At 35.6% G+C, this 26,886-nt stretch overlaps 1 protein-coding gene across 1 annotated transcript in view; it reads right to left on the bottom strand.

Annotated features, from left to right (window-relative positions):
* Positions 1 to 22,813, bottom strand: part of LOC111055885 (transmembrane protein 145-like) — a 125,956-nt gene extending 103,143 nt beyond the window's left edge. The window contains exons 1-3 of the mRNA XM_039441504.1: positions 22,648 to 22,813; positions 19,650 to 19,724; positions 16,024 to 16,098 (exon numbers count right to left, since the gene is read on the bottom strand). Coding sequence (XP_039297438.1) covers positions 16,024 to 16,098; positions 19,650 to 19,724; positions 22,648 to 22,728 — 231 coding nt within the window. The 5' untranslated portion in view covers positions 22,729 to 22,813. The remainder of the gene's footprint in view (positions 1 to 16,023; positions 16,099 to 19,649; positions 19,725 to 22,647) is intronic.
* Positions 22,814 to 26,886: the final 4,073 nt, after the last annotated feature.

The raw sequence follows: 26,886 nt of genomic DNA, 5'->3' as shown, positions 1-26,886 counted from the left end.
TATACCTACCTCAGAGATTTTCTTCCATAATTTTGCCCTGTAAAGTTATTAAATTTAATTCTAAGTGTAAAAATTTAGGAATAGTAGTGAAGCATATCACCGCTACATGGAGTGACATTAAGATTGTTAAAATGTAACAATCTTATTCTCATACCATGTTGCGGTGATATGCTTCACAAGTAGTATATAATATAAATATTGTAGTGATTGATAATAAATTGTAATATTGTTTTTATAAAAAAAATTGTTTTTAATTCTCACCTGTTTGTTGTGTCAAAGAAGAAGAAGATGTAGAATAGTACACTGTTCATGCAAGAATAGCTTCTCTTGTAACTGAACACTCAATGAATGTAGAATAGTTCATGCAAGAATAGTAATGCTCTTGTACATTCATTGAGTGTTCTGTCACAAGAGAAGCTATTTTATAGTTGCTGCTGCGCGCGCACGCACATGCACCACATGTCAGTCTTGACCTTGTTGTGAGATTCTCTTCCATCTGTTTGCGCTATACACTCACTATAGATATTGCAATCTATTTTTATCAGTATGCTTACAACACTTGAATGGAGAAGTTGTGCAATGAAGATAATTGTATGGAGAGTTTTATTTGTTCTTCTCTTTATAATATGTTGTGTGAATATGCTATTACTTTTCCATATTGTTTGAAAAAATATGATTCAATGCAAAATGATAGTAAGAGAATATTGGAATCTATACAAAATGTACGAAATGAGATTAGGGATTTGGAAACACCTCAATTGATGCAGGAATCACTGCTAGTAAGAAATCATACATTATCTTATATCAAATCATGTGTCAATTCATCAGATGCTTCTCTCGATGTTAGTCTAAGACATTGGTATAGATTTATGATTGATGAACGTTCAATTCTTTGCAATTTCTACAAAACTTACAACATACTTAAGAAGTGTGTTAATAAGACACATCATGATGATAGAAAATTGTATTCCCTATTGGTTAAAACATACCAACTTTGTAGTAATATATAAAGCACATAGTGAGACAATTTCTTTGTCTCTCGATTGAGGTTAAGTGTTTGATTAATTAACCTCAGTCAATGTTCAACTATTGAGTTGAAAGGTAATGAAAAATGGTATGTAGAAGAAAGTTATCTTCTAGAAAACGAGGGAGAGGAATCTTAAGTTCGGCTAGCAAAATTGTCAAAGGTATAGCGGGTACTGCGGGGGACATTACATCAACTATTATAAATAAATTAATAAACGCATCACCGGAAACCCATTTCCCTGGCTATCAGTGGTGTGGCCCTGGCACAAAGGTTAATGAAAGGTTAAAGAGAGGCAATCAAGGTATAAATTCATTAGATAGAGCCTGTAAGGTACATGATATAGCATACACTCAAAATAGTGATAATAAGTTGCGAGCGATTGCAGCCAGAGCTCTTGCGAACACAGCATGGGAAATATTCAAGAATCCAAAATCATCTCTAAGTGAAAGAGCACTTAGTTATCTTGTAACAAACGTGATGAGAATCAGAGGAGGAATAACAAATTGTATACACCGTCATGCTGTAGCCAACAATGCCTACACAGGAGTGCCTATTGACCCCGAGAAGCCTACATCATATCTCCTGTACACAGATGCGAACAACCTGTACGGCTGGGCAATGTGCTAACCACTTCCATGCCGGAAATTCCAGTGGATGAAGAAAGATCAGTTGGAGGGGGTGAGCAGTAGTATTGAGGGTGTTGGAGATGTTCAAAAGATTGGCTACATCTTGGAGGTGGACATTGAGTACCCTTCCGAATTGCATGATGAGCAAAATGACTTCCCATTTCTCGCAGAGAATAAGAAAACTCTTAAATCTAATCATGTACGACTTATGACAGCTCTAAACAATCGCGAACATTATGTATGTCACTACCGCACCCTAAAACAGGCAGTACAGCATGGATTGAAAATCACTAAAGTTCATCGAGGTGTAAGGTTTGAGCAGGAGGACTTCCTAGCACCCTACATCATGCTTAATACAAAGCTAAGACAGCAGTCAAAGAATAAGTTTGAAAAGAACTTTTTCAAACTCATGAACAATGCCGTGTTTGGTAAAACGATGGAGAATGTGCGAAAAAGAATGAGCATGGAGCTAGTGAATGATGAGAAGCGATTGAAGAAACTGATTGCTCGACCAGTGTACAAGGACCGCATCATCTTTGGTGAGAATATCTGTGCTGTTACGATGCATAAAGAGAAAGTGGAGCTCAATAAGCCTATCTATATAGGGTTATCAGTGCTTGACATCAGCAAAACCCTCATGTATGAATTCCATTATAACATCATGAAGCCCATCTACAAGGACTGTCTTCAACTCTTATATCAAGATACTGATAGCTTATTCTACCTTGTCAAGACAGAGGACATGTACAAAGATATCATCAACAACCAGCAACTGAAAGATACCTTTGACACTTCAGAGTACCCTGCAGACCACCCATGCTACTCAGATGCAAACAAAATGGTGCTTGGAAAGTTCAAAGATGAATATGCTGGCCGAGCGCCACTTGAGTATGTAGGCCTACGATCAAAGCTATATGCTTGTAGGTGTTACAATAGTGATCCAAATCAGCTGACAAGTGGATTGATAAAAAAAGCTAAAGGAGTAAGGAGACCAATACTTGGGCGAGAACTCTCAAAAATGCATCCAGATGCTGAACGTTACATAGGCTTCCAAGACTATCTAGATTGTCAATATGGTGATGAGGGTATCTATAGAGAACAAGTGATGTTTGGCACTAGGAAACATCAGATCATGACTCAAGTCATGAGAAAGAAGGCACTGAGCAAAGCTGATGAGAAGAGGTATATTCTAGATGATGGAATTACAACTCTTGCACATGGACATTACAAGATCCCCACTCTAGCACACATTGATGAGGAGAAGGATGAGGAGGCAGAGAAGGAGGATGAGGAGGAGGAGGAGGATTATGATGTGGAGGAAGAGATGATTGACTCTCAAGAAATTCCCAAGGTTCAGGCAGCTAGCAGTACTACAACAGCTAAACGGCTACATTCCTCATCACATGATGAGCTCATTGATAAAGTCAATGAGTCAGGAAGCAGTACTATCCCTGCTAAACGGTCACATCCCTTATCAAATGATGAGCTTGCTGATATGATCAATGACTATAAAATAGATGGTGATGCATCTCAGTATAGCATACTGAGAAAATTGCTTGAGATGATACCATATGCTCAACAGAACAAAGGTTATAGATACATAATTACTATTATCAATTGTCTTAGTAAGTTTGCCTTTGCTATACCAATTAAAAGCAAGTCAGCTGATGATGTGGTCAAGGCAATCAGATACAGAAAATAACTCTTTCCTTATTCCTACTGGGGTTATGCTCTAGAACATCTAGCTTGATTCTAATTTCATAATTCAAATCTATGTTGGGGTTCTCAAATTCTTCCTCTATCCAATAGTTTGACACATACAATGCTTCCAGGTTTTCAAACTGTAAAATATATCAACTATTGTTCCTACAGTACTATACCTGTTTGATTGCAATAGTTACCAATTCTGGCCCTTCTTGTAACTCCTATACTATGTATAATTTAACAACTATGTCCAAGCTCATTGCAGCTTGCTGTAAGTGAACAGTGACTGAACAGTGACTGATCAGTAACTGAACAGTGACTGAACAGTGACTGAACAGTGACTGATCAGTGACTGATCAGTAACTGAACAGTGACTGAACAGTGACTGATCAGTGACTGAACAGTGACTGATCAGTGACTGAACAGTGACTGAACAGTGACTGATCAGTCACTGATCAGTGACTGAACAGTAACTGAACAGTGACTGATCAGTAATTGAACTGACTGACCACTGAGTGGACGACCCAATTATGCCATACAGACATGTGACAGGAGGAGTGAGGGTCATTGAGAACATCCATATGTCATGTCTGAACATGGAGTGGGAATCGTTGAAAATATCTATCTTTAATACCATTTTGATCTCTAGAGCAGCATGGCCATATTGATCTAGAGTCTCTCATGGACATCTTGATCTAGAGTGATAGGTCTCCATGACCATGTAGAGTGATAGGTCCTGCATGACCATCTTGAGCTAGAGTCCTTAATGCTGGTGGCTATTGGTCATGCGACAGAGGGAGGTGGAATGGGGGTTGCTGAAATTACATCGCCGAAAGTAAAGTAAGGTGATTTTTCAGCTATATGAATTAATGAAACTCTCAATCAATGGTTAACACACAAAATGAGGTTTATTTCATATATGTTTACATCATTACATGAGAGTAGTTTTAGACAGTGGATCAGCCAATGAGGGTTTATTTCTTTATTATCATATTACAAATGGTTATACATTCAATAGTATTTTACTTTCTTGAACAGCAGTTTTAGACAGTGGATCAGCCAATGATGGTTTATTTCTTTATTATCATATATTACAAATGGTAATACATTCAATATTAATTTCAATTCTTGAAAAGTCTTAGTCTATGAGTATTTCCTGTTGAGTACACAGCAATTTGGTACCCACTCATGTTTACTGGCTCAGCAGTAGTGACACTCTTGAACATTGTTTCGGTGTATTGAGATGGTGCAAATACTCATAGTATTTCATGCTCTTTTTCAAGGCCGATTGTGATTTTCTCTCCATATCTAGTTGTAAGTCTCCGCACCGCCTTCATGTCATACAGCTGTCCCTGCTGCAGGTCCTTCATGTTACCGAATATTAATGGTTTTATGTCCTCTCCATCAACAAAGATTCGATTTGCGGTTGCTGACCCACTGGCAGAGGTATTGGCTGGACCACTGACAGAGCTGTTAGCACCCTCAATGTTTGACATCTGCAATTCAAAATATTCATTGTTTCAGAAATCATTTATTACAATAATACTTTCCATTATCATACAGCAAACTTACTGGTGATTCTTTATCACCATCTGGTATCAATAACAATTGACTGAGTTGACATCTGACTGAATTGGAAGCAGTAACAATGGGTATTACAGGTTTAGGGGATAATATGGAGATTGTATACATCTTGGAGGTGGACATTGCGTACCCTTCTGAATTGCATGATGAGCACAATGACTTCCCATTCCTGGCAGAGAACAAGAAAACTCTTAAATCTAATCATGTACGACTCATGACAGCTCTAAGCAACCGTGAACGATATGTATGTCATTACCGCACCCTCAAGCAAGCAGTACAACATGGATTGAAAATCGCTAAAGTTCATTGAGGTGTAAGGTTTGAGCAGGAGGACTTCCTAGCACCCTACATCATGCTAAACACCAGACTTCGACAACAGTCAAAGAACAAGTTTGAGAAAAAATTCTTCAAACTCATGAACAACGTAGTTTGTGGCAAGACAATGGAGAATGTGTGAAAAAGAATGAGCATGGAGCTAGTGAATGATGAGAAGCGTTTGAAGAAACTGATTGCTCAACCAGTGTACAAGGACCGCATCATATTTGGTGAGAATATTTGCGCTGTTACGATGCATAAGGAAAAAGTAAAGCTGAACAAACCTATCTACATTGGTTTGACAGTGTTGGACCCTTATGTACCAGTTCCACTACGATGTGATGAAACCTACGTACAAAGAGAACCTGCAACTGCTTTATCAGGATACTGACAGCTTATTCTACATCGTGAAAACTGAGAACCTATACAATGACATCATCAACAACCAGCAACTGAAAGATACCTTTGACACTTCAGAGTACCCTACAGACCACCCTTTAAGAGATCTCTTCTGATGGTGGACGAGGAGTTTCATCCAACCAATCCTCTTCATCCATTTCATAGTCTAAAATCTCCTCGGCAGGTGGAGGACTGCCTGCTTGCTGTTGTCTGTCTCTGAAGGCAACTCCCCACTCGGGGTTGTAAGGAGGAGGTGGATCATCCTCAGGTTCAACTGCATTGTAAACCTGAGGATCAACTATCTCCTCCTCATTCTCCCACAGCTCAATCCGGGCTAGAGACTCCAATTCTTGTGAAGGGAAGCTGGCGTTGGAGTCTGGTTTTGACTAGAATTCAGCAATCCCCAATTCCTAAGGTTCTCCTCTGAGTTTGCTAGCTCCCAGTTCTCGAGAGGCGTGGGTGGTGTGGGAACTCTAGTGATCACCCAGTTCCTTGTGGAAGTTTGTATTATTGGGTCCTGCGGTGAGGCTGATTGGTGTGATGAGGGGCTACTATCAAATTGAAGCCGTCTTGACCTTGGCCAGTGGGATGATTGGCGGCGGTGGTGGGGCGACTGGCGGCGATGGTGGGGCGACTGGTGGCGATGGTGGGGCGACTGGTGGCGATGGTGGGACGACTGGTGACGATGGTGGGGCGACTGGTGGCGATGGTGGGGCGACTGGCGGCGATGGTGGGGCGACTGGTGACGATGGTGGGGCGACTGGCAGCGATGGTGGGGCGACTGGCGGTGATGGTGGGGTGACTGGCGGCGATCCAGTAGGGTCATGCATGCTTGGTTGATGATGTCTGGAAGATTGATGATACTGAAGATGGTGTAGTTTGGAGTTTTGAAGGCGACATTCTGAAACTCTTCTTCTTTGAAGAAGGTCTTATCAAGGGTGCTGCAGAAATATGTTGCCTCCAATACCAGATTGAACTTCATTGCTCCATGTGTCTGCAGTTGCTGACTGATGATGTGAACAATTTTATCCTTCAGACTGCTCACGAAGGTGTGGAAATCTTTGGCAGGCTCATCCTTGTATACATTATTGTAGTATAGAGTCGTGAGTTGGGATTTAAATGCCTCCTCCAGAACAACAAACTCGTCCACTGAGTTTGCTGTTTGTTGACATCGTGCAGCTTTACTTATCTGGAACAATGCAAAACAATATTGTATAAGTATGGTATGCAGTATTCAACTCTCTCTCTCTCTCTCTCTCTATATATATATATATTATATATATATATATATATATATATCTTCATCACTATCAACAGATGTGGGGGATGAAGGCAGTGAATCAGTATCAATATCTAGGATTGTGGGTCGGATGTGTGGGTGGGTCGGGGATGGAGGTTCATAGGTGTTTATATTAAATGTTCTAGGGATGATGGTCGGGAGCTGTATCGGGGGGGGGGGGTGGTGGGGGAATGTGAATGGGGTCTAGGATCTACTTCCTGAGGTGGGATGGGTGCTCCTGATCATTAGAACCATTACCGTTCATGTCTGAAAACTATATACACACCTTCATCACTATCAATGTCAGACATATTGTGGGTACAGCCTAATTCTAGGGCAAAGACTTGTTATACGTTTTTTAGGTTAGGTTGAATTACAACCACCAACTCAAAGAACATAATTCATAATTAAACTCTCAACTTGTATGTATTGGAACCTAATTCATAATTACACTAGTCATTTTTGACTATGTCATTTACTCTATGTATTGGAACCTAATTCATAATTAAACTAGTCATTTTTGAATTTTAGTCATTTTCGAATTTAATTGACAGTCTCAAACTACTTCAAAATTCAACTCTTTTAAATTTCATTGTCAAATCAGGAATATAATATAAATATATATATATACTATAAAATGCACTGGTACTTACTCTTGATGTTGATAAAGATGAAAGTAATCCAAAACCAATACACGAAAATCACACACACGTACTAGTGGCACGAATGCACAAGATACAATGTCCCACTCCTTGCAGAACAACTCCTTTTATAGCCCCAGTTCGAGATCCTGAGGGATTTTTTTCCCTTTTTTCCCATTTATTCCTGATTTTATTTTTTTATTATTTTTTTTATTTTTTTTTATTTTTATTTTTTTTTGAGGTTAGGTGTGGTTGACCTGGATGGCCTTGAGGTTAGGTGTGGTTGACCTGGATGGCCTTGAGGTTAGGTGTGGTTGACCTGGATGGCCTTGTGGTTGGGTGTGGTTGACCTGGATGACCTTGAGGTTAGGTTTGGATGACGTGGATGACCTTGAGGTTAGGTTTGGATGATGTGGATGACCTTGAGGTTAGGTTTGGATGACGTGGATGACCTTGAGGTTAGGTTTGGACGACGTGGATGACCTTGAGGTTAGGTTTGGATGACGTGGATGACCTTGAGGTTAGGTTTGGACGACGTGGATGACCTTGAGGTTAGGTTTGGATGACATGGATGACCTTGAGGTTAGGTTTGGATGACGTGGATGACCTTGAGGTTAGGTTTGGATGATGTGGATGACCTTGAGGTTAAGGGCGATTCTGGCACACAAGAGTCGCCCTTTTTATACTACTCCCCTCCAACGTCTTCCACCTGTCCTTCCTGGACCTTAACAATATCAAAATTTACTCTTCTCCCGCCTTTTACATTGGCTTTCCTTCTTGCACATCCCATAGTACTATCAGTGGATTGAGCTCTGGCAACCATTCCATCATACAATTCCCGATATCTATTGCGTTCTATTTTAAGGTCATTATTTTCAGTGAGTAAAGAAGTATTATCCACCTCTAAAACGCTAATTGAAACTGTCATAGACTGCACCTGTGTACATAGATCTGAGGCCTCCTGCATAAGCCGTGTCATTATACTCAGAGGTTTGTTCTTCATTTTGCTGCTTCAATCGTTCTATTTGATCATGTAAAGTTGTGGTATATTCAATCGAATCATCTCTCTGTTGTAAAAGATCCACTGAGCGAATATCTAATGAAGAGCTCTCATGAATCTCCACTGTTCTTAGTGATGGAGTATTTACAGCTATATCGCATTTAGACCTATTCACGATTATACTTCTATCCTCCTCATCACACTCGGGAACCCTCAATGTGAAGGGTGAAGACTGAGATAGCATATCGTCAACAAGTAAAATTTTTTCTGCTACATGAGGCGTGGAAGATATGCTTTGTGATGAAGGACTGCCCCTCCTCTCAGAGAGGGAATGATTGTGCGAGCTACCCAGTAACACTATTTCCGTTTTCATGGAGTTGGTTTTTATCGTAGCCGGACACCCAATTTTGTAGCAACGCCAGGAAATATTACCATTAGCCAATATGCGGTCCTTTCTAAAACTGAAACCATTCAATCTCAATGCAATATTACCTCTTTTGTTTTTAAACAAACTCAAATTCAAATTGTTTTTTATTCTGATTCAAAAATCAAATACATACAAAAAAATACATCAAACATCAAAAATGGAAATAAAATACAAAAAGCACTGAAGAAATTGTATAAAATATAATTTATGTAATAAGGCTTTCTACGTGTATGATGTATTATGAAAAAAAAACATAGCTTTTTTGAAACAGAATATTTCTAGCTTGCTGTAAGCATATAATGCTTAACGCGTGCAAGCAAGAGTGCTTATACTATAATTGAATAAAATCAGAAATAAGAAAAAAAATGTTTTTTGGGCAAGAAAAAAATGAAAACACACACTCACACATTCACTCACCTCTCATACATTTCCAGTTTGTGCTTAATTACTTTTTGATATGATTTTCAACAACTATAATAATTATTATGTCGAAAACTAAGAAAGAATAAAAAACATGTGTTCTAAACAATCAGGAAAGATATTTCTAAGCCATTTAAGAATGCAATATTTGAACATTCTCCTATTATCAATTCTCTTTGCCTCAAAAGGTAAATTATTGAAAAATTTCGGACCTAGAAATACAAACGATTTCTGGAAACAAGTGGTATATGACCTGGGAAGCCTTAGCAGATCAGTGACTGTCCTAGTTTGATAATTTGTTCTCTCCCTGAAAAGTGCCTGACCACTGTTTCCAGACATTACAAAGAATAGGTATAAAACTTTGAAAACATATATGTATCTTAGAGGCAAGCATTTTATATCTTGAAAAAGGGGAAAGGCATGTTCATATCTTCCTGATTTTTTAACAGCTCTGACAATAGATTTTTGTAAGGTTATAAGTGGTCTCAAGTGGGTAATGTAAGTAGAGCCCCAACAACTTATTCCATAATTCAGTTTAGAGTCAACAAGAGCAAAGTATAACTGTCTAAGAATGGTGGTTGGAAGAATCTTATTTAGAAAATAGAATTTTCTCAGGATATGTAAAAGATAATTTTTAACATAACGTATGTGTAGAGACCAGGTAAGCTTCTCATCTACTGTAACACCTAAATATTTGATGGAGTCAATTTGCGTGACAACTTGACAGTTACAATTATTCCGCAAACAATCAACGTGGAACTTCAAACCAGATGGTAAATTCCAGCTTGACGACAGTGTGAACAGAATATACTTGGTCTTTGACAGATTGAGAGACAGATTATTGTGTTTGAACCACAACAACAACCTATCAACATCAGTCTGCATCACACTCTCCAAGTCCAAACCATCCAACCCACAATATGCAAAAGCAGTGTCATCTGCAAATGACACTGGCACACCATTGTAGTTACATGAGAAAAGGTCATTTAAGAATACAAGAAATAGGATTGCCCAAGGACCGATCCTTGTGGTACACCACAATCTACTACCTGGACTTCACTCTTCACACCTCCTATGACAACATATTGCACCCTTTCTTTCAAATAGGATGAAAACCACATATGTGCAACACCTCTGATACCAGCATTATATAGTTTGTCCAGCAGAATTGTGTGGCTTACTGTGTCGAATGCCTTTTTTATATCCAGGAATAATCCTGCAACACAGTTCGCTGGTCTGGAGTTGATGCCAGAATATATAGCTGTCATGAAAGTATGAAGAGCCATCTCTGTATTCATCAACTCACGAAAACCAAATTGGTTTTTATAAAAAAAGTTACATGAGTTGAGAAAATCAAGAATCCTTTTTCTCATTACCTTTTCTAACAGCTTAGAAAAAATTGAAAGTGAGGATATAGGTCGATAGTTAGTTAATTTTGATCTAGAGCCAGATTTGAATATGGGTACTACCTTGGCCAATTTCATCCTGGAAGGAAATATACCTGTAGAAAGACTGCAATTGAATATATCTACCAGAATTGGGACTACAGACATAGCAACTGACTTTAATAGTCCAAAAGATATGTCATCGTCCCCTGGAGCTTTACCGGATTTTAATTCCTTTATGTACATCAACATTTCATTGAAAGTGACAGGCTCAATAAATATAGATCTTTGACAAGTGGTTTTTGTAAAATTCTCATTATAACTCTCTACATCACTGACAACTAAATTACCTGGTGAGGCTGCAATATCTTTAGAAATATTTACAAAAAAATTATTAAAAAGGTTTGACAGAGTATGATGGTCACTGACAATCTCACTCCCGTGCTCAATTTTTAGTTCATCGAGACTTCCTTTTTTTGGTCTCCCACACAGCTTATTCAGAACTACCCATTTTTGACGTGGAGCTAATAAATTTATTGTGGCGTAGTACTTTTCTTTTTCGATTTTGATCCAGGTCTTGTTTTTTTTAGAAAAAGTTTTAAATTCATTTTTTACAATTTCATTTTCGGGATTCCTTTTTACTTTTTTGAATAGCTTATCACGGGAGTGAATTGCTGTGCATAAACCATTTGTCATCCATGGTTTAAGCTTTTTTACTTTTACTGATTCAGTTGATGTAATTTCAATTTTATTTTTGGAACATTCAATATAATTTGCAAATGTCTCAAGAAAATTGTTGAACTTATAATCAACATTATTATTGAATAATACGTCACTCCAATCATGAAACATCAGCATGTTATTAAGACTATGAAAATCTATTTTAAATTTACTACTAATTGAATTATCGTTATATCTTACGGTATTTGATCGGAGAGTCAGGGACACAGCTCTATGATCACCTATTAAGGTTTCAATTACTGCGCCCCTAACAAAATGTGTGAAGGTCCGCGATCTAATAAAGACATGGTAAATTAGAGTTGCCGTTGTTTCAGTTACTCTGGTAGGTATGTTGATTACTGGTTCAAAGCCATAACAACTGAGAATTTCTAAGTAGCTGTCAACTTTATTATCATCATTGATAAGAATATTGATATTGACGTCTCCTATCAAGACAGTATCGCAGGTTGTTGAACGAGCTACAACTGAGTCAAGACTTGAAAGAAATCTATCACAGTCAAAGCCATGCCATCGATAAAGACAAATCAGATTGAAATTGTAATTTGATAAGGCGCACTGTAGATATAGTACATCCGCACCGCTCAATTCACAGTCGGTCAAATTACAATTGAAATCAACTAGTTCGCTGGAATAATAAACTACAATACCAGTGGCTCTAGTAAAAGTAGAAATATGTGAATAAAATTCATATCCTTCAATAAAATAATGCGATACCTGATCATCTGTATCCAACCACACTTCAGATAACACAACTATTGCAGGCCTTACATTCCAACAGCTCAAATAAGTTACAAATTTATCAAAATTACTGCTTATGCCTTGTATGTTTTGATGAAGAATTGTCAAATTATTACTTTGTGGAATATGAGAGAGATTAACTTCATCAATACTATTCAATAGCACACAGTTATCTTCTTCATTATTCATCATGAGTGAAATATGTGTACTCGTATTTTAGAGAATTGGTGGAACATCTGGTAAAAAAGCTAAATTCAAAAACCGTCATTGGAAAACTCACACACACACTCACGCACACACCAAGAAAAAAAAACAAAAAAAAACAATATATTCCTCAAACCTGTGTGATGGAACCTACCATTTAGAATAAGGAATAAAGAGATTCGATTTATATAGTCGTTAACTAATATTTCAAAAGAATAAGGTTTCATTAATTGTTTAGATTAATATTAACATGGCTTATACAACTCATTAATCAGTTCAAATAAGCAAATTAAATTATTAAATTTAGAATACGTCACTTGAACCTGGGCTCTTCAAAAAAAAAAAACGCATTCTTATGGATTAATTTCAAAGTAAATTAGGCTACCTATATAAGTATTCTCCATATAATTTGATATTAAGTGAATATTCGCACAAAACAATCATTAATCGATACCAAATATGAATGCCAAAAAATAAAATAAATATAGTGAAAAGAATGAATAAAAACTCGAACTGAACATCAGATAATCAACTACAGCACTGACATCGACTCATTCATAATTCTTGGAAAATTTAAATCCTACAAGAATAATGGTTATTATCCATTATAAATGACTTTTGTCCTTATGTATAATAAGATAAAATAGTCACGTTTTCTTCACTTATAACTCTAATAAGTTAACAAATCTAATAAATTTAATATAATTTTAATTTAATAACTTCAATAATTTACTTTTTATTATTTATATTAAGATCAAGCTAAAATTAGTCAAGATAGTTTTACTTAAGACAGGATGAATAGCATTAATGGATATAGATGAGCGAAATATATAGTTTCAGCTGGAGTTCTATCAATTATTATTTATTCAACACCCCTCTCATTAATATCAATATTAATTAATAATTAATTAATTATTAACCCCTCAATATATTAATATTTGAGCAGCATATCTCTTATTAGTGATAAGACTAATTATTAAATTGATAATAAGTTATACTCTATCATATTGCAATCTAGAAATTTGGCAAAAAAAAACAGAAAAAGAAAATCTAAGTAAAATCGTAAAGTTGACACAATATTATATGAATATTTTTATTCTGATTGATAAATGTGTAAAAGTGCGAGATATTTATAAGTTAAAATTGAGAGTGTAAGAAATATGTGATTTGATGTTCATACTATTAGCAAAGAACTGAAGTGAAAATAGATTATAGCGATTTCCTTATTATCTCTTTTATCAATAAAATAATACAATTGATAGAATCAATTATTACAAATTCTGCCTCGCATACAAAAAAGAAGAAGATATTCAGCTTTTTCTGCTCTTTATATGATAGAAATTATATCCTAATTGAAAATAAAGTTATTCAACATGAAACAAAAACATGAATAATGTCCTGAACTTAATGGCATTGAGAAAAAAATTGTTCATCATCATTACACTTCTAGGAACTGAGTTGTAACCAAAAGTTAATTTTGAATGATCTGATGATAAAGTCAATAGAAGTAAAAATAATAGTTACAACACTTTAAGCTTTTGTGACTTCGTATTAGAGTTAATTTCAGTTCCGCTTTTGACCAGCCTCACTCCTGGATGAAATTTTTTAGTGAGGATTCACGCACTATTTGTTTAGCCGGAGACGCCGCATCCTTTCTCACAAAATAATATTTTCCCACTCTTTACCCAGACGTAAGTAAGCTTGCCATTTTTCCTGAGTTCTTTGGCCTTTCCAAGCAAATGTTCATTGATGTAGACAGCTGACTTAGGAAGCCCAAGACCAAGATCGCTTGAATTTATTCCACTCTTCTTCTTTGCCACTTCAAGCCATGCAATTTTAATTTCTCTTGCGACAAACTTGACGATGATATTGAAGTTACCCCTGGTGTTTGGTACCCTGTGCGCTATAGCAATATCATCGTTTTTGTATGGAACTCCAATAGCCTTAGCAACAGCCCCCAGTACATTATAAATATTTTCACTATCAGTCTGTGGCACACCAGTGATTTCTATATTTTCAATCCTCGATCTTTGTTGAAGAAAATTAATCTCCTCGCGCAGCTGACAGTTTTCTTTTGCTTGTCCTGCGATACTTGCCTCCATTTCCGGTGTTTTTCATCGATCTTCGCGGAAAGTTCATCAAATCTCGAGTTAATGTCAACACTAGATTTTTTTAAAGCTTCGACGTCAGTTGTAAGAGTTTGAATCTTAGGTTCGAACCGAGAGATAAGTTCCGTACGCAGTTCAGTAATCGAATCTAATATTTTATTCAACTTGGCATCAATACTATTACCATCCGAACCACCTATACATTCGTCACACTTCCAGGTTGATCGTGCTTGATTGTTCATTTTTTTGAACTTAAGGAACTCCCAAGCCTCGTACAGTTCGCATGAAAAACACCTGCACACTTACTGCACTTTATACCTTCGCTGCCATTTGCAAAGATCGTATTACACTTACTACAATCTGCCATATTAATAAGAGTCAAACCGAAAAATTATATTATTATCAATCGAACAAACACTTTTCTCAATCTACTTTGGATAATTATAATACGTTAGCAGGTTCCACACACAAGTCAGAAACTCATTAATTTATCATGTCCAAACTGAAATTCACGTTTAACCAAAAACTGAGAATTACGGCCACTTTATCTAGTGGCAGATAACGGAGCAACGAAAAACACGACCGTTCTCTTTCACTTCTCGATAAACACTGTCAAATCAGAAGACATTGAAAATATTTTATGTAGAGTGTAGACTCGAGATAAGAATAACGTCTTACCTGAGAAATAGGACCACTTGTTGAACAGAGATAAAAATATTCGCAAAAACTACACCTTAATAGAATAGGACCTTATCTTTCAGCTTTGAATGACCGTTCTATCGGGATAAACACAGATGGCGATAGAACGATAAGCAACTATAACAACTACACAGCTATAGGTATACTAAGAAAAGTTCGCTGGTCAACCCTTTTGAGCCCCCACTTGAAATGCACCGGCCAATTCACGAAAACCTAACCCTCACACAAAATATGTTAAACAAATAAGAGAAAAATAGATACAGTACTTCAGCAATAATACGAATTCTTACTATGACATATAACCTTAATAGAAAACACTGTGACCTGTTTACAATCTAAAACACTTCAATTTTACACAGTAAAATACATTTAAATACAGACACGATATCACAATCAACTCAGACGGCAGCTCATAGGCCTGCCAACCCTCCATTTTTCTGAGAGCGCAAATGGAGTGATGCACTGTAGCTAGCATTCATTGCTTCAAAAATCCATTTCGTTGAATTGATAATAATAAGAGATAATTTCAATCTCATGTTTCTCTCTGTTGCCAATATTTGCAGTAGCAGAAGTTTTCAGGACAGTTAATTGCACATAATTGGAATCGAGTTAAAATTACTATCAAATGATATACGGTAGGCTACTCAAATGATCAGCGCAGTAGATTCCAAGTTGATTGAACGAATATTCTAAGAAATAAGTTGGATTTATTCAGATAAAACTGACCTTATTTGTCTTGTAGATTGATGACCACTGTTTCTTTGAGTCGTAGTACAGAAGCAAGTTCTGCGGAGCATAGTCCTGTAATTTTTTATAAAAGCGTTCAGTTATAGTAATAACTCAAGTTCATACCTTCTACTAGAGTTTAACTTATACAGTGACTTTGAGGATCCCAGCACAACATGGCGAAACGATCGTCACTACCAAACAGTGAAAGATATTCAACAGTATAAAAAATGATGGATCAATAACACAATGAGAAATCGATGTATTTATTACGATATTATATCACATTCATTTTGATATAAACATTTAAAATAATGTGTGTAGGTCGATAAATAACAGGCCTATTACTCCCTTCCAGAAGTTTAACTAACAAGCCTTGTTTTTCTAGAAGGGCCTATTATTATGTTTAAATATACAGTAAAACCTCATATATCCGGTTTTGATGGGATATCAGGATCATTGTGGATAAGCGAATTATGGGATAGGCCTAAACCGTTTCTAACGATTTTTGAATGAAAGCGAAATTCAAGTTTTTCAATACTGTACCCGCAATGCTTTTCTTTGATAAAGGCGTCTATGAGCCTATTTATATTAAAAATGTTTTTAATCAGCAAAACTGCCTTGCTGTTATGAGTACCTATCTCAAATCATACTGAACTTTTACAACAATACACTTTAGGCCTACTGCAAAATTTTATTTCTCCACTCAGAAACATTGGGAATAAGCTGGAATATAGGAAGAACTTTTTTGATTGATTGAGTACTTTATTTATGTAGATTACAATATATACTGGCTTATACAATTATATACAATACACCAACATTATAGATGAATTTACATAATATAGACTAAGAAAATAATATTGAACAGTATATGATATGAAAAAGCAATTTGTAATATAATAACTAGATAATAATATTGTTATGCATCTACATAAATTGGCGGAGCTTTGGACATATCAATGTCCATTCTTCAGAAAAAATATTAAAAATATCCTCCCCACTAACTCTCTACCAAAACGTTAATTTCATTAATTAAACTAAGGATTTATTTATTAATGGAAATATTGTAACAGTTTTAATTAATATGAATATTAATTTAAGAGAAGAAAAAACAGAAAATTGATAAAGTAAAATAATTATATAGGTAGATAAGATCAAATTATTGATTAATAAAATGAAAGTAGGCTGAAAGTAGATCAGAGGGTTATCAACTTTCAGTAATATACAGCGGTATGCAGTGGATAATTAAAATAACATGAGTTTATATAATAGTTTATATACAATTCATTCTATAACAGGTTTAAAAGTTTATATTGGTGGGATGGGTGAGGGATGGTTGTCATGTGATCGTTCTAGGGCCGGACAGTTTCAGTCATTTGTTCCAAGAGATGTTTTTTTAAAGTCAGAATGAAGCTCGCTCGGCTCTCGATGGACCTGATAGAAACAGGAAGTGCATTCCATGCACGACAAGCACTGACTAAGAAGGATTTTGTGAAAATAGTAGTTCGATGATTGGGTATCCTTAAAGTACTTTCTCCGGTTCTAGTATCTGAAGCATCTATCCTCCTACCTTCAGAGACAAATTTGAAATCATCTTTAAAATAGTTCGGATTACCGTATTTCAAGATATATCTAATAACAAGCTTGACGGGTAAAAGAAAGGAGACGGGGCCGCCGAAAGCAATGAATGAACAGGCAGAAGTTCTAGTGACCCTTCAGTGGTCGCCTATTGTCAATGAGTTTCGACATTTTCGTAGTCTATTATTAAGGATTCCACTCTGAGCTCTGAGGAATAAATTGGTGGCCCAGTCTGATTACTTAAAGGCATTTTCACCTGTAAACCAGTGGTAGCCTACATTGATTGGATTAACACACACATTACTATCGATTATAAGTACAAATAAGTACAAATGATATGTGTTCTCGAAACTCAGTGAGACTTCGAGTATACTCCATGTAGGACGGGTAAACTGTAAGACACTGATCGAGACAGTAGCTACAAGATCTGTCAACTTGCTTGGACGAGCTCCAATCTGCAAGTGATTGTAATTGAAATGTACTGGAATGACATCCGCGGAGAAGGGGGAAGTTGAGGGTGAGAAAGTTGATTGGGAAAATCCATCGTCAAGAAATGTATTTTTGGACATCCGGCCCAATTTCAATCTTCTAGGGCAACATAGATCATGAATAGTTCTTAGTTGATTGAATGGATAGCGGAAGTCAAGAACAAGAGAGTGTAGTATAGGTTATAGGAGGAACCTTATAATAATGGAATATAATTTACAGTTTTTTTTTAATTTTGCAATGCGTTATAATATTTATCAAGCTGTGTACAGACTTGTGCCACGGACACACGTCGTACGCTTTCCATAAGCTGATGCTATATCATACTATACATAGCCTATATTGCATTATTTGATAATTATATTCATACAAATAAAATATAATATGCATATCATAGCTGATGAATAGCGCACGTGGTGTATAACCACGAATTGTATGTAACTCAATTCAGTCTGTATACAGCTTGTGAGCATGTTGATTTTCATCAAAATGAACCATCAGGAATAATTGAATAACAAGTACTTGATCACTGATCTAGATTCAATAATAAAGTGCCTTCAAGAAAGCAGACGGGGCCACTCCGGACACTAATGAGGGTAATGAAGTGAATTCAGAGGACAATAGATTGTGATAGTCGAGAGTTGAAGGATGAACCTTTTTGGAACAATAGCCTAGTGTACAGGTAGCGCGGCCCCGTCTCCTTTCTTCAACCCAGCTTGACTATTCGAAAAAGCCTTTGATCGGGAAGCTTTAATGTTGAACTAGCAATGTGGGCTGGGGTGATATGATCATGGCGTTGGAGAGAGTAGACGAAACGTAGACAATAATAATTATTTTGGCAACGCTGTAGTTTATCTTTCAGAGTGACTTGCATATCGTTAAGAACAGAATTACAATACATTAAATGTGGGAAGATGAGAGATTGAACCAATCAATAATAATTTAATGTTTCTAGGGAGGATATCGTGCATTTTCTTCAATGCATGCATGGCTGAGAATACCTTTTTACAAATTTTGTTCACTTGTTCTGACCAGTCAAGAGTATTATTCATAATAATGCCTAAATTTTTAAACTGAGCTACAGTAAGGAATGTCATTACCGTCGACACTAATCTTGTGAATCGATTCAAGGTCAGTACCAGATAAACTAGTACCAGATAAACGGGGTTTCACTGTAGTATAATATTATTATATTGTATTATAGGCTATCCTGTATACACTGTAAATGCCCCATTCTTCAGCGATGATTCAAGGCACACGGCTTTAGCTGTGCTGTAGCTGCGCGTCTATAGCCGGTGTATTGTAGTCTTAGAAATCAGACCTTCAGACAGCAATAGTTATTTTAATTTTATTTAATTCATTTAAAAATTGTTTAATCTACAAATTCATATTCAAAATTTAAATTGAATTTATTTTCTCACAAATACAATATAATAAATACAAAGAAATCAAAATACGGTACATAAAGAATAAAATATAAAATTCAAAAAGAAAAACATTATTATTCAATAGCATACCCAATAAATTGTCATTTCAATAATATTCATCACGTAACTTACATTCTCGTATTGTATGTGATATTCAAATTGTCCGTCCTCTGATAGGAAGCAGAATCTCGCTAGGAACGACCATCTCTGAAAATGCAATACCGTATTCAAACATTGAGGCTTCTCTCACACTGCATACAAATTTCCATAGAAATAAAAATATCATCCAGTACCCTTTTATACTTCATATTTTATTGGTGCATAACATATTTCAATTCATGAGAGCCATTTTGGAATGCCCAATTTCTATTTTGAAATGACATTTTTTCTATTTCAATAATAGTAGTAGCCCTAAGTAGAAAAAGTGAAATTTCTATATTTATATTTGTGTACAATGAACACATCAACTCTGTGCAACTCATATGAAGTGTGAGCTCTCACAACTGTTTCAAAACATTGGGATCTTTCATTCATTATTCCCTATCATTAATATACCTGGCATTGCAGCGGCTGGACGACATAATTATGCTGTGGTTGAATTTTATTGAGTTTTGTGCAACTGGCAGCTACGCCTCCAATATTAAAATGTACTCAAGATATAAAGATGTTTAAAATTTGAATTTTTATAGTTCAGCACCTAACTTATGATGGCAAAAATGAAAGTTGCAAATAATTATGAAGGAGAGAAAGCATTAGAATGGTTCTCTAGTTATTTGACAGAGAGGAAACAGGTTGTTACAGTTGGCAATGTTGAGAGAACCATGCTACCAATAAACTATGGCGTAGTGCAAGGAAGCAATTTGAGTCCAATTCTATTTCTCATTTATATCAATAACCTGACAAAATTCAATATATCTGGTGTAATGATATTTATTTTGTTTGATGTGAACAGATATTGAACAATCTGAACGATTGGGAAGAAGTTACTTCATCAGCAACAAGAGATCTTTCACAAGTTAAAAAAATTGTTCAGAACTCACTAGCAGTAAATGTAACAAAAATTAATTCTTACCAAAGCCATATAGCTCTTAGATCAATCCTGAGCATCAACATTGATAGTATAAAGCTGCACACTTGCGGTAATTTCAATGACAATAACTGACAATGTGAAATTATTTCAAAAGTAGACTCACACAATTACTTGGGAATAGTTTTGAATAGCTCTATTAACTGGTCGGCTCATGTTGATTAAATAAAAAATAAATTGAGAAAATTTATATTTGTTTGCTTTATGACTTCCCCCGTAGAATTTAGGCTCTGTTACTTTTCACCTGTCAATCATTGCTTATGTTAGGTATATTAACTTGGGGTGGAGGATACAGATCTGCTCTAGAACAACTGAATGTACCGTAATCTAAAAATCCATCATATAAACAGCTGTTGGAAAAGGTCATAGATATTCAACACATGCCCTATTCAATGAATTTAATGTCTTCAATTTGAGGTAGCTCTATGAGAAAACATTATTGATTCACATACATAAGAATTCAGAAAACATCTTTGTACACCACAATCACAATAGGTACTCACAGTTCTAGCACAACAAGAATATTAACAGACAGACTGGTCCGAATATTTTCTGTTACTTATTCCTCTAACATTTCACAAATCCTTTACAGAAACATTTCTATTTACTTGAAAATCATTAATAGCTGTATGAAATATTCAAGAGAAAGGTTACTGAGTGGATGGTTTTCCTGGGAAAAGTCTTGACAGAAGCAATTATAACGTCCACTTACAGGAGACAAAAAATTAATAAAAATAAAGCTTGATTAACGGACAATACTAAAATACTTACTGTCTATACACGGAACACTGTGATATGATTGTAATACTTTGCGGTGCTGGAGATCTAAGGTCATGCCTGTTTATACTAAGTATTCAAAAGTTTAGTTAAAATTAGTTTTAGTTCAATGTTTAGTTCATTCTTAATTATTTTCTCTGCGTAGTTAGTGCACGAGGCTATATTTTGCTTGAAGTTGTGCAGCAACTCGTGTCTACACACAGGTTTTATACCTATGTAAGCACATTTTCACGAAATTGTACATTATTTTCTAGTTTTTACACTGTGATCATTGGGTATGATATAGTAATATAGAATATCTCATTAATTGTATTTTTATTTTTATATATATCCTTCATATTTTAATTATTGAGCACTGTAACATATAAAATAAAATCTTGGAAATATTAGAAATAAACACATTTTTGATTTGTCTTAATTAATTTGTCTGATGATACAAAATAATGTAATCTGAATTTATGTTTGTATATGCATGTATTCATTGCTACCTATAGGTATCATTAATTTTTGTTTTAGATTTACATTTTTTGAGAATTTTCACTGTTGATTCAGATCGCTCGTTGTCTTATAATGCTGCGTGATTTTTTCAGTCACAATTGTGAAGATGACATCTTAACCTTAATACTGTATGCCATGCCATACGTGATACATAGAGAGAAACCTATTATGGAAAGGCAGACCTTCCCTGGACGCATTATCTAGTGCATGGAGGTGTGAAGTGAAATCTTGATCGGTTACCGGACCTGTCTCGTGACTAATTTCATGCTATGGGCTACCTAAAAGGCACGTGTAGGCGCTTATACACACAAACCACATACACTCGGAGCCAAGGAGGATCCTCCTTGCTCGGAACCCTGAGTGAGATAGTAGGTAACACAAGACATTCGAGCGATACCACTCGTGCATCGCTTCAGAAGAGTGCAAGTCCTTTTGTGCAAGTCCTTGAAGAGTGAGTGGACAAAAATGGACGCCGACAGATGTTATTTTCTACGTAATCAATTTTACTACGATTCTTTCCTCTACATGATCATTATTATCAAAATGGTAACATTAGAGGTTTACTGTATACTGGGAGAAAAAATCTGCGTTTCGTTTTAAAATATTGCCAAATTGCCCAACCCTGTAGGCCTAAAGGTAACACAGATAACTGAATCCAAAAACGATTTTAACGCAAATTTGTGGTCTGCTCCTCTACCCTAACGACAAAATTGATTCTCAATGACGAATCATATTCCTAAAGAGATCTTAGTATCAACAAACACTTACCTCCCAAGTTCTTAATTCTCCTTGAATGTACTTTCCTTCAATCAATCCTAACATCAGAAACGCTTCAAAAATCAATAACATTCTGTTGGATGAAACCAAAATCGGCAGTTGTTCATAACTCGCTCGCTTTAGAAGTTTACATCCACGCACTAGGAAAAAACAACCTATAATTCTGTAAACACCTGCAATGCTGTCGTCATGGCAACCGTATACAAACCGCAACACAACACTAAGATCGATCTACAGAATAGTCTCGACTATCAACTACCATCTATCGATAGCTCTCATCCTTGATGCACATACAAGAAGATACAACCTTTGACTTTCTATAGTCAAAGATACAACACAATCTACAGTCAACTCTCGATAATACAAGCATTCGATAATACGAAACTCTCAATAATAGGAAGTGAATTCCAGGGGGTGGACAAACACGTCGACCAGGTGAAACCACAGTTTAATTTGTAAACTCGACGACTAAAAACGTCATCAATAAAATCATAATATTTTTTATAGCATCTCTCATTTGAGCTTGCGGGTTAAAGACAGTGATGGGGGGGGGCGCTACCTGTACACTAGCCTATATTGTTCCAAAAAGGTTAATCCTCAAACTCTCGACTACCATACTATATTGTTTTATGATTCCGCTTCGTTGCCTTTCTTAGTGGTCCCTTCTGGTTTCTTGAAGGCATTTCTAGCTGGTTGTGAGCACTAGCTTCGAAAAAACATTTTTCCATACCTATTACTTGGAGCGGCTGGAGAATCATTCTACTTTGAAATGGGATGGCCGTGGATTCCTATTCTGCATTAGTTTTCAAGTTTTTTCAATGTTGGTGGCGTTAGGGGGGTAACATACAGGACTCATCAAGATTTCTAATAAGGACCTTTGATGAGTTCATGGTGTTAGTCTCATTATGTGCACTAAATATATATGGTCTAAGTTTGAACAAATTTGTACTTATAATTATATCAAACTTTTTTGTACTTTGATATTCGCACCTTAATAATAGACCACGAAAATGACGAAATTTAATAACAATAGGCGGCCACTGTAGGGTCACTAGAACTTCTACCTGTCCATCCATTGTTTACGGCGGCCCAGTCTTGTTTCTTTAACCTCTTTCTCTTTCTTGCTTGCTTCCTTCCATCAAACAGTGAAAAAGAGACCTTCAGGCTTCATTCAATCACCAGTATTATTTTAATCATGTAATGCAGGGTTTCAAAAATCATTATTATTATTGGAATCAATTATTTTTATTATTCAGTTATTTTTTAATTATGGACTTGGTCAAGATATAGATATTATGGGAATTATTGTTTTTCATTCCAATAGTTCTTTGAAAATTTAACACAGGAATAATGTGGAGAACTTAACATATATTCATATCCATCCCTCTCAAGTATGAATTCAGTTGAGAAAAGTATAAAAATGCATTGAAAACTCAATAAAAAACTTGTATACACTTTCAAGTTGATTTGTTCCTGAAACCCTGGAAAAACTTAGTCAAAACCTCAATAAATATTAGTTGGACATTTGTACCTATTTTGAACAATTTGTGTCTATAAGATAATGAAAAAGCTGATAAATTAAGAGAAACACCAATTTGGAGCGTATCTTCGGCGAAATATTAGAGTCCTCTTACCATAAGATATTTAGACCTTTTAGCTGAACCTCTGTTCCTAATTTTAACGTTTTCTGTCAATTTGGTCTTGTAAAAGCTGTGAAAACGCAGAAAAACGCTGAAAAAACACCTATTTCGGGCGTATTTTTGGCCGTAGGCTAATTCAAAGCCCTTCTGATACATTATTTTTTCACCTCAGCTAAACTTGAGTACCAAATTTGAATGAATATTTTGTATCAATAAGTGAAAAACACAGAAAAACGCTGATTTTGGGTGTATCTTTGACGAAATATTGAAGTCCTCTCATCGTGAATTTTCTAGAAACCTCTGTACCGTACCAAATCAAAATGTTTTCTGTCAATCTATTGATGAAGAAACAGAAAAACGTAGATTTTGGCATTATTTCAAAGCCCTTTCAATATAATATTCGAACACTTCAGATGAACGTGTTCAACAAATTAATTTGAACATTTTTTGTGAATTAATTTATGAAAAGAGATAAAAAACGCAGAAAAATACTGGAAGACGAAGAGAAACTGCTAATTTTGGGCGTATCTTCTGCGTAATTAAGAAGTCTTCTAAAGAAATAATGTCTTTACTCTAGCTGAAATTCAGTACCAAATTTGAACATAATCTGTCAATCAGTTCTTGAGAAGGCCCAATTAGTTGTCGAAAAGTCAATTAGTTGTTGAGAAAACGCAGAAAAAACAGTGGGGAATGCTTGGAAAATGCTGTAAAAGCGCCTTTAAAGGGAGTTGATCAGAGAAATAAGCAAAAATGTGAGAGTTCTAAACTGTTATGTGTAATAATTGTTAAGCAAACTAATAATCAGTTACTGACACTATTGTCTCGTAAGTAGTAAAACTAGTACTGACTAGTTTTTACAGATAGTAAAAAGCAAATTCATTGTATGAATCATGTCAAATATTAATATAATTGTGTCAAGTACACAAGAAGAATGAAGTTGGGAATTAGAAATAATAACTGATTTGAGATTTCGAAATTGATTTGACTTATTTGAAATTTTATATCACTTGACTGTGACATATTTTTTGCTTATGTCTCTGATCAAGTTGAATAGAGAAATGCTGTGAAAGACAAGTGAGTTACCAACAATGTATATTTTATGTTCTAAAGTAATGAATATTATATGTTCAATTAACATCCATTTTATTATATAGTTGAGTACAAACTGAATAACTTATAAAAAAGGTAATCATTAAGTTAGTTGCCCATAGCAACCATAATGTGTAACCATGTGACATTTCCCCCCCACTCAAATTGCACACTTAATTGCACACGTCAATGTGCTACGTGATGATTCGTGGCCATCGTTGAACTCATACGTATTCTACGATGGCCACGAATGCATTTGCATGGTATTTCATCGAGAATTTTTACCAGATGACAGTTCAATATTAATCTATATTGTATTTTATTCAATAATAGTTAGCTACATAACCTAGCATTTTAAAATGTATTTTACTGTTTCATTTGGGTGGGCCCGGCCCACTTGGCCCTTATGGAAGTGCCGCCACTGGGGTTGCAGCTGTAATCATTTTTGTAGAATCATAATCGTTGGTTCGTAATTATTCATAATATCAACGATGCAGCTAACTTCAGTTAATTCTTTCAAAATGAATGAACGGTCTGAAGAGGAAATGCAATTTGTATTAGATAATACAATGATAATGCTCTATATCAATCTACTTGAATCGGCCAAGTTTAAACCGTTCATGATCGTTGGAAAAGGTTATCATGGATATAATTTTCACTAACACTCCACTGAAAAGATGAAAGTGAAAATGCAGTTGAGAAAAGGAAAAGATATAATGAAGAAGTTCAACAAAAAACTTAAGAAAAAATAGAATTAGAGGATGAAAAAGAAAGAAAAAAAGAAAGAGATGGAAGAAGGAAGAGGAGTGTGATTCACTAAAATTTGTCATTATTTCCTATAAGTTGGAGGATAGCTGAAATAAGATGGATGGATAGTTAAAATAAGTTAGATAAGAAAGTTGGTGGTAAAGGGAAGTTGGAAGAGATTGAGGTGTTTCGGTGATTAAACTGTACTGGACAGTTGGGCCAAAACTTGTGTTGGATAAGACATCGGTTTCCTTTTATATAAATCATTGGTAGCCCTGTATAAATTTATCCTAACATAACTAATTCTAATATGAGAAGGGAAAATATAATGACTTGAAAGCATTTTGGCTAACTGAGAAATATGTAATGGGCAACACTTCAAGCATATTGCAGAGTTCGAACATGACAAACAATAAAACCTTATACTACTAATAATAAAGAAACACCATACCAAAATCCAGAATTATCGTTAATGCATGAAAAATCATACAATGTGCTCGGGAGGTTAGGTTGAAAGACATCTTATAAATTAGGAATTACCAAAAAATTTCCAAGAGAAAAAACAAGAACTCATAGCATATTTTGCTTTCACTGAGTTTACATCTACTACAAAATTAATATACGTTTCAAGAAGTTGGCAGAAATAAAACTTTAAAATAAATTTATCAAAGAACATTGCAACGAGCACATTTCAAGAGACCAGCTCATGGCAGAAGAGAAAGAGCAAGTCCAACGGAAAACGGATATGCAAAAC

Source organism: Nilaparvata lugens, chromosome X (assembly GCF_014356525.2).
Source record: "Nilaparvata lugens isolate BPH chromosome X, ASM1435652v1, whole genome shotgun sequence".
NCBI classification, from domain to species: domain Eukaryota; kingdom Metazoa; phylum Arthropoda; class Insecta; order Hemiptera; family Delphacidae; genus Nilaparvata; species Nilaparvata lugens.
The sequence above is the reverse complement of the archived record's forward strand: the minus strand, read 5'-3'. Positions and strand labels throughout refer to the sequence as shown.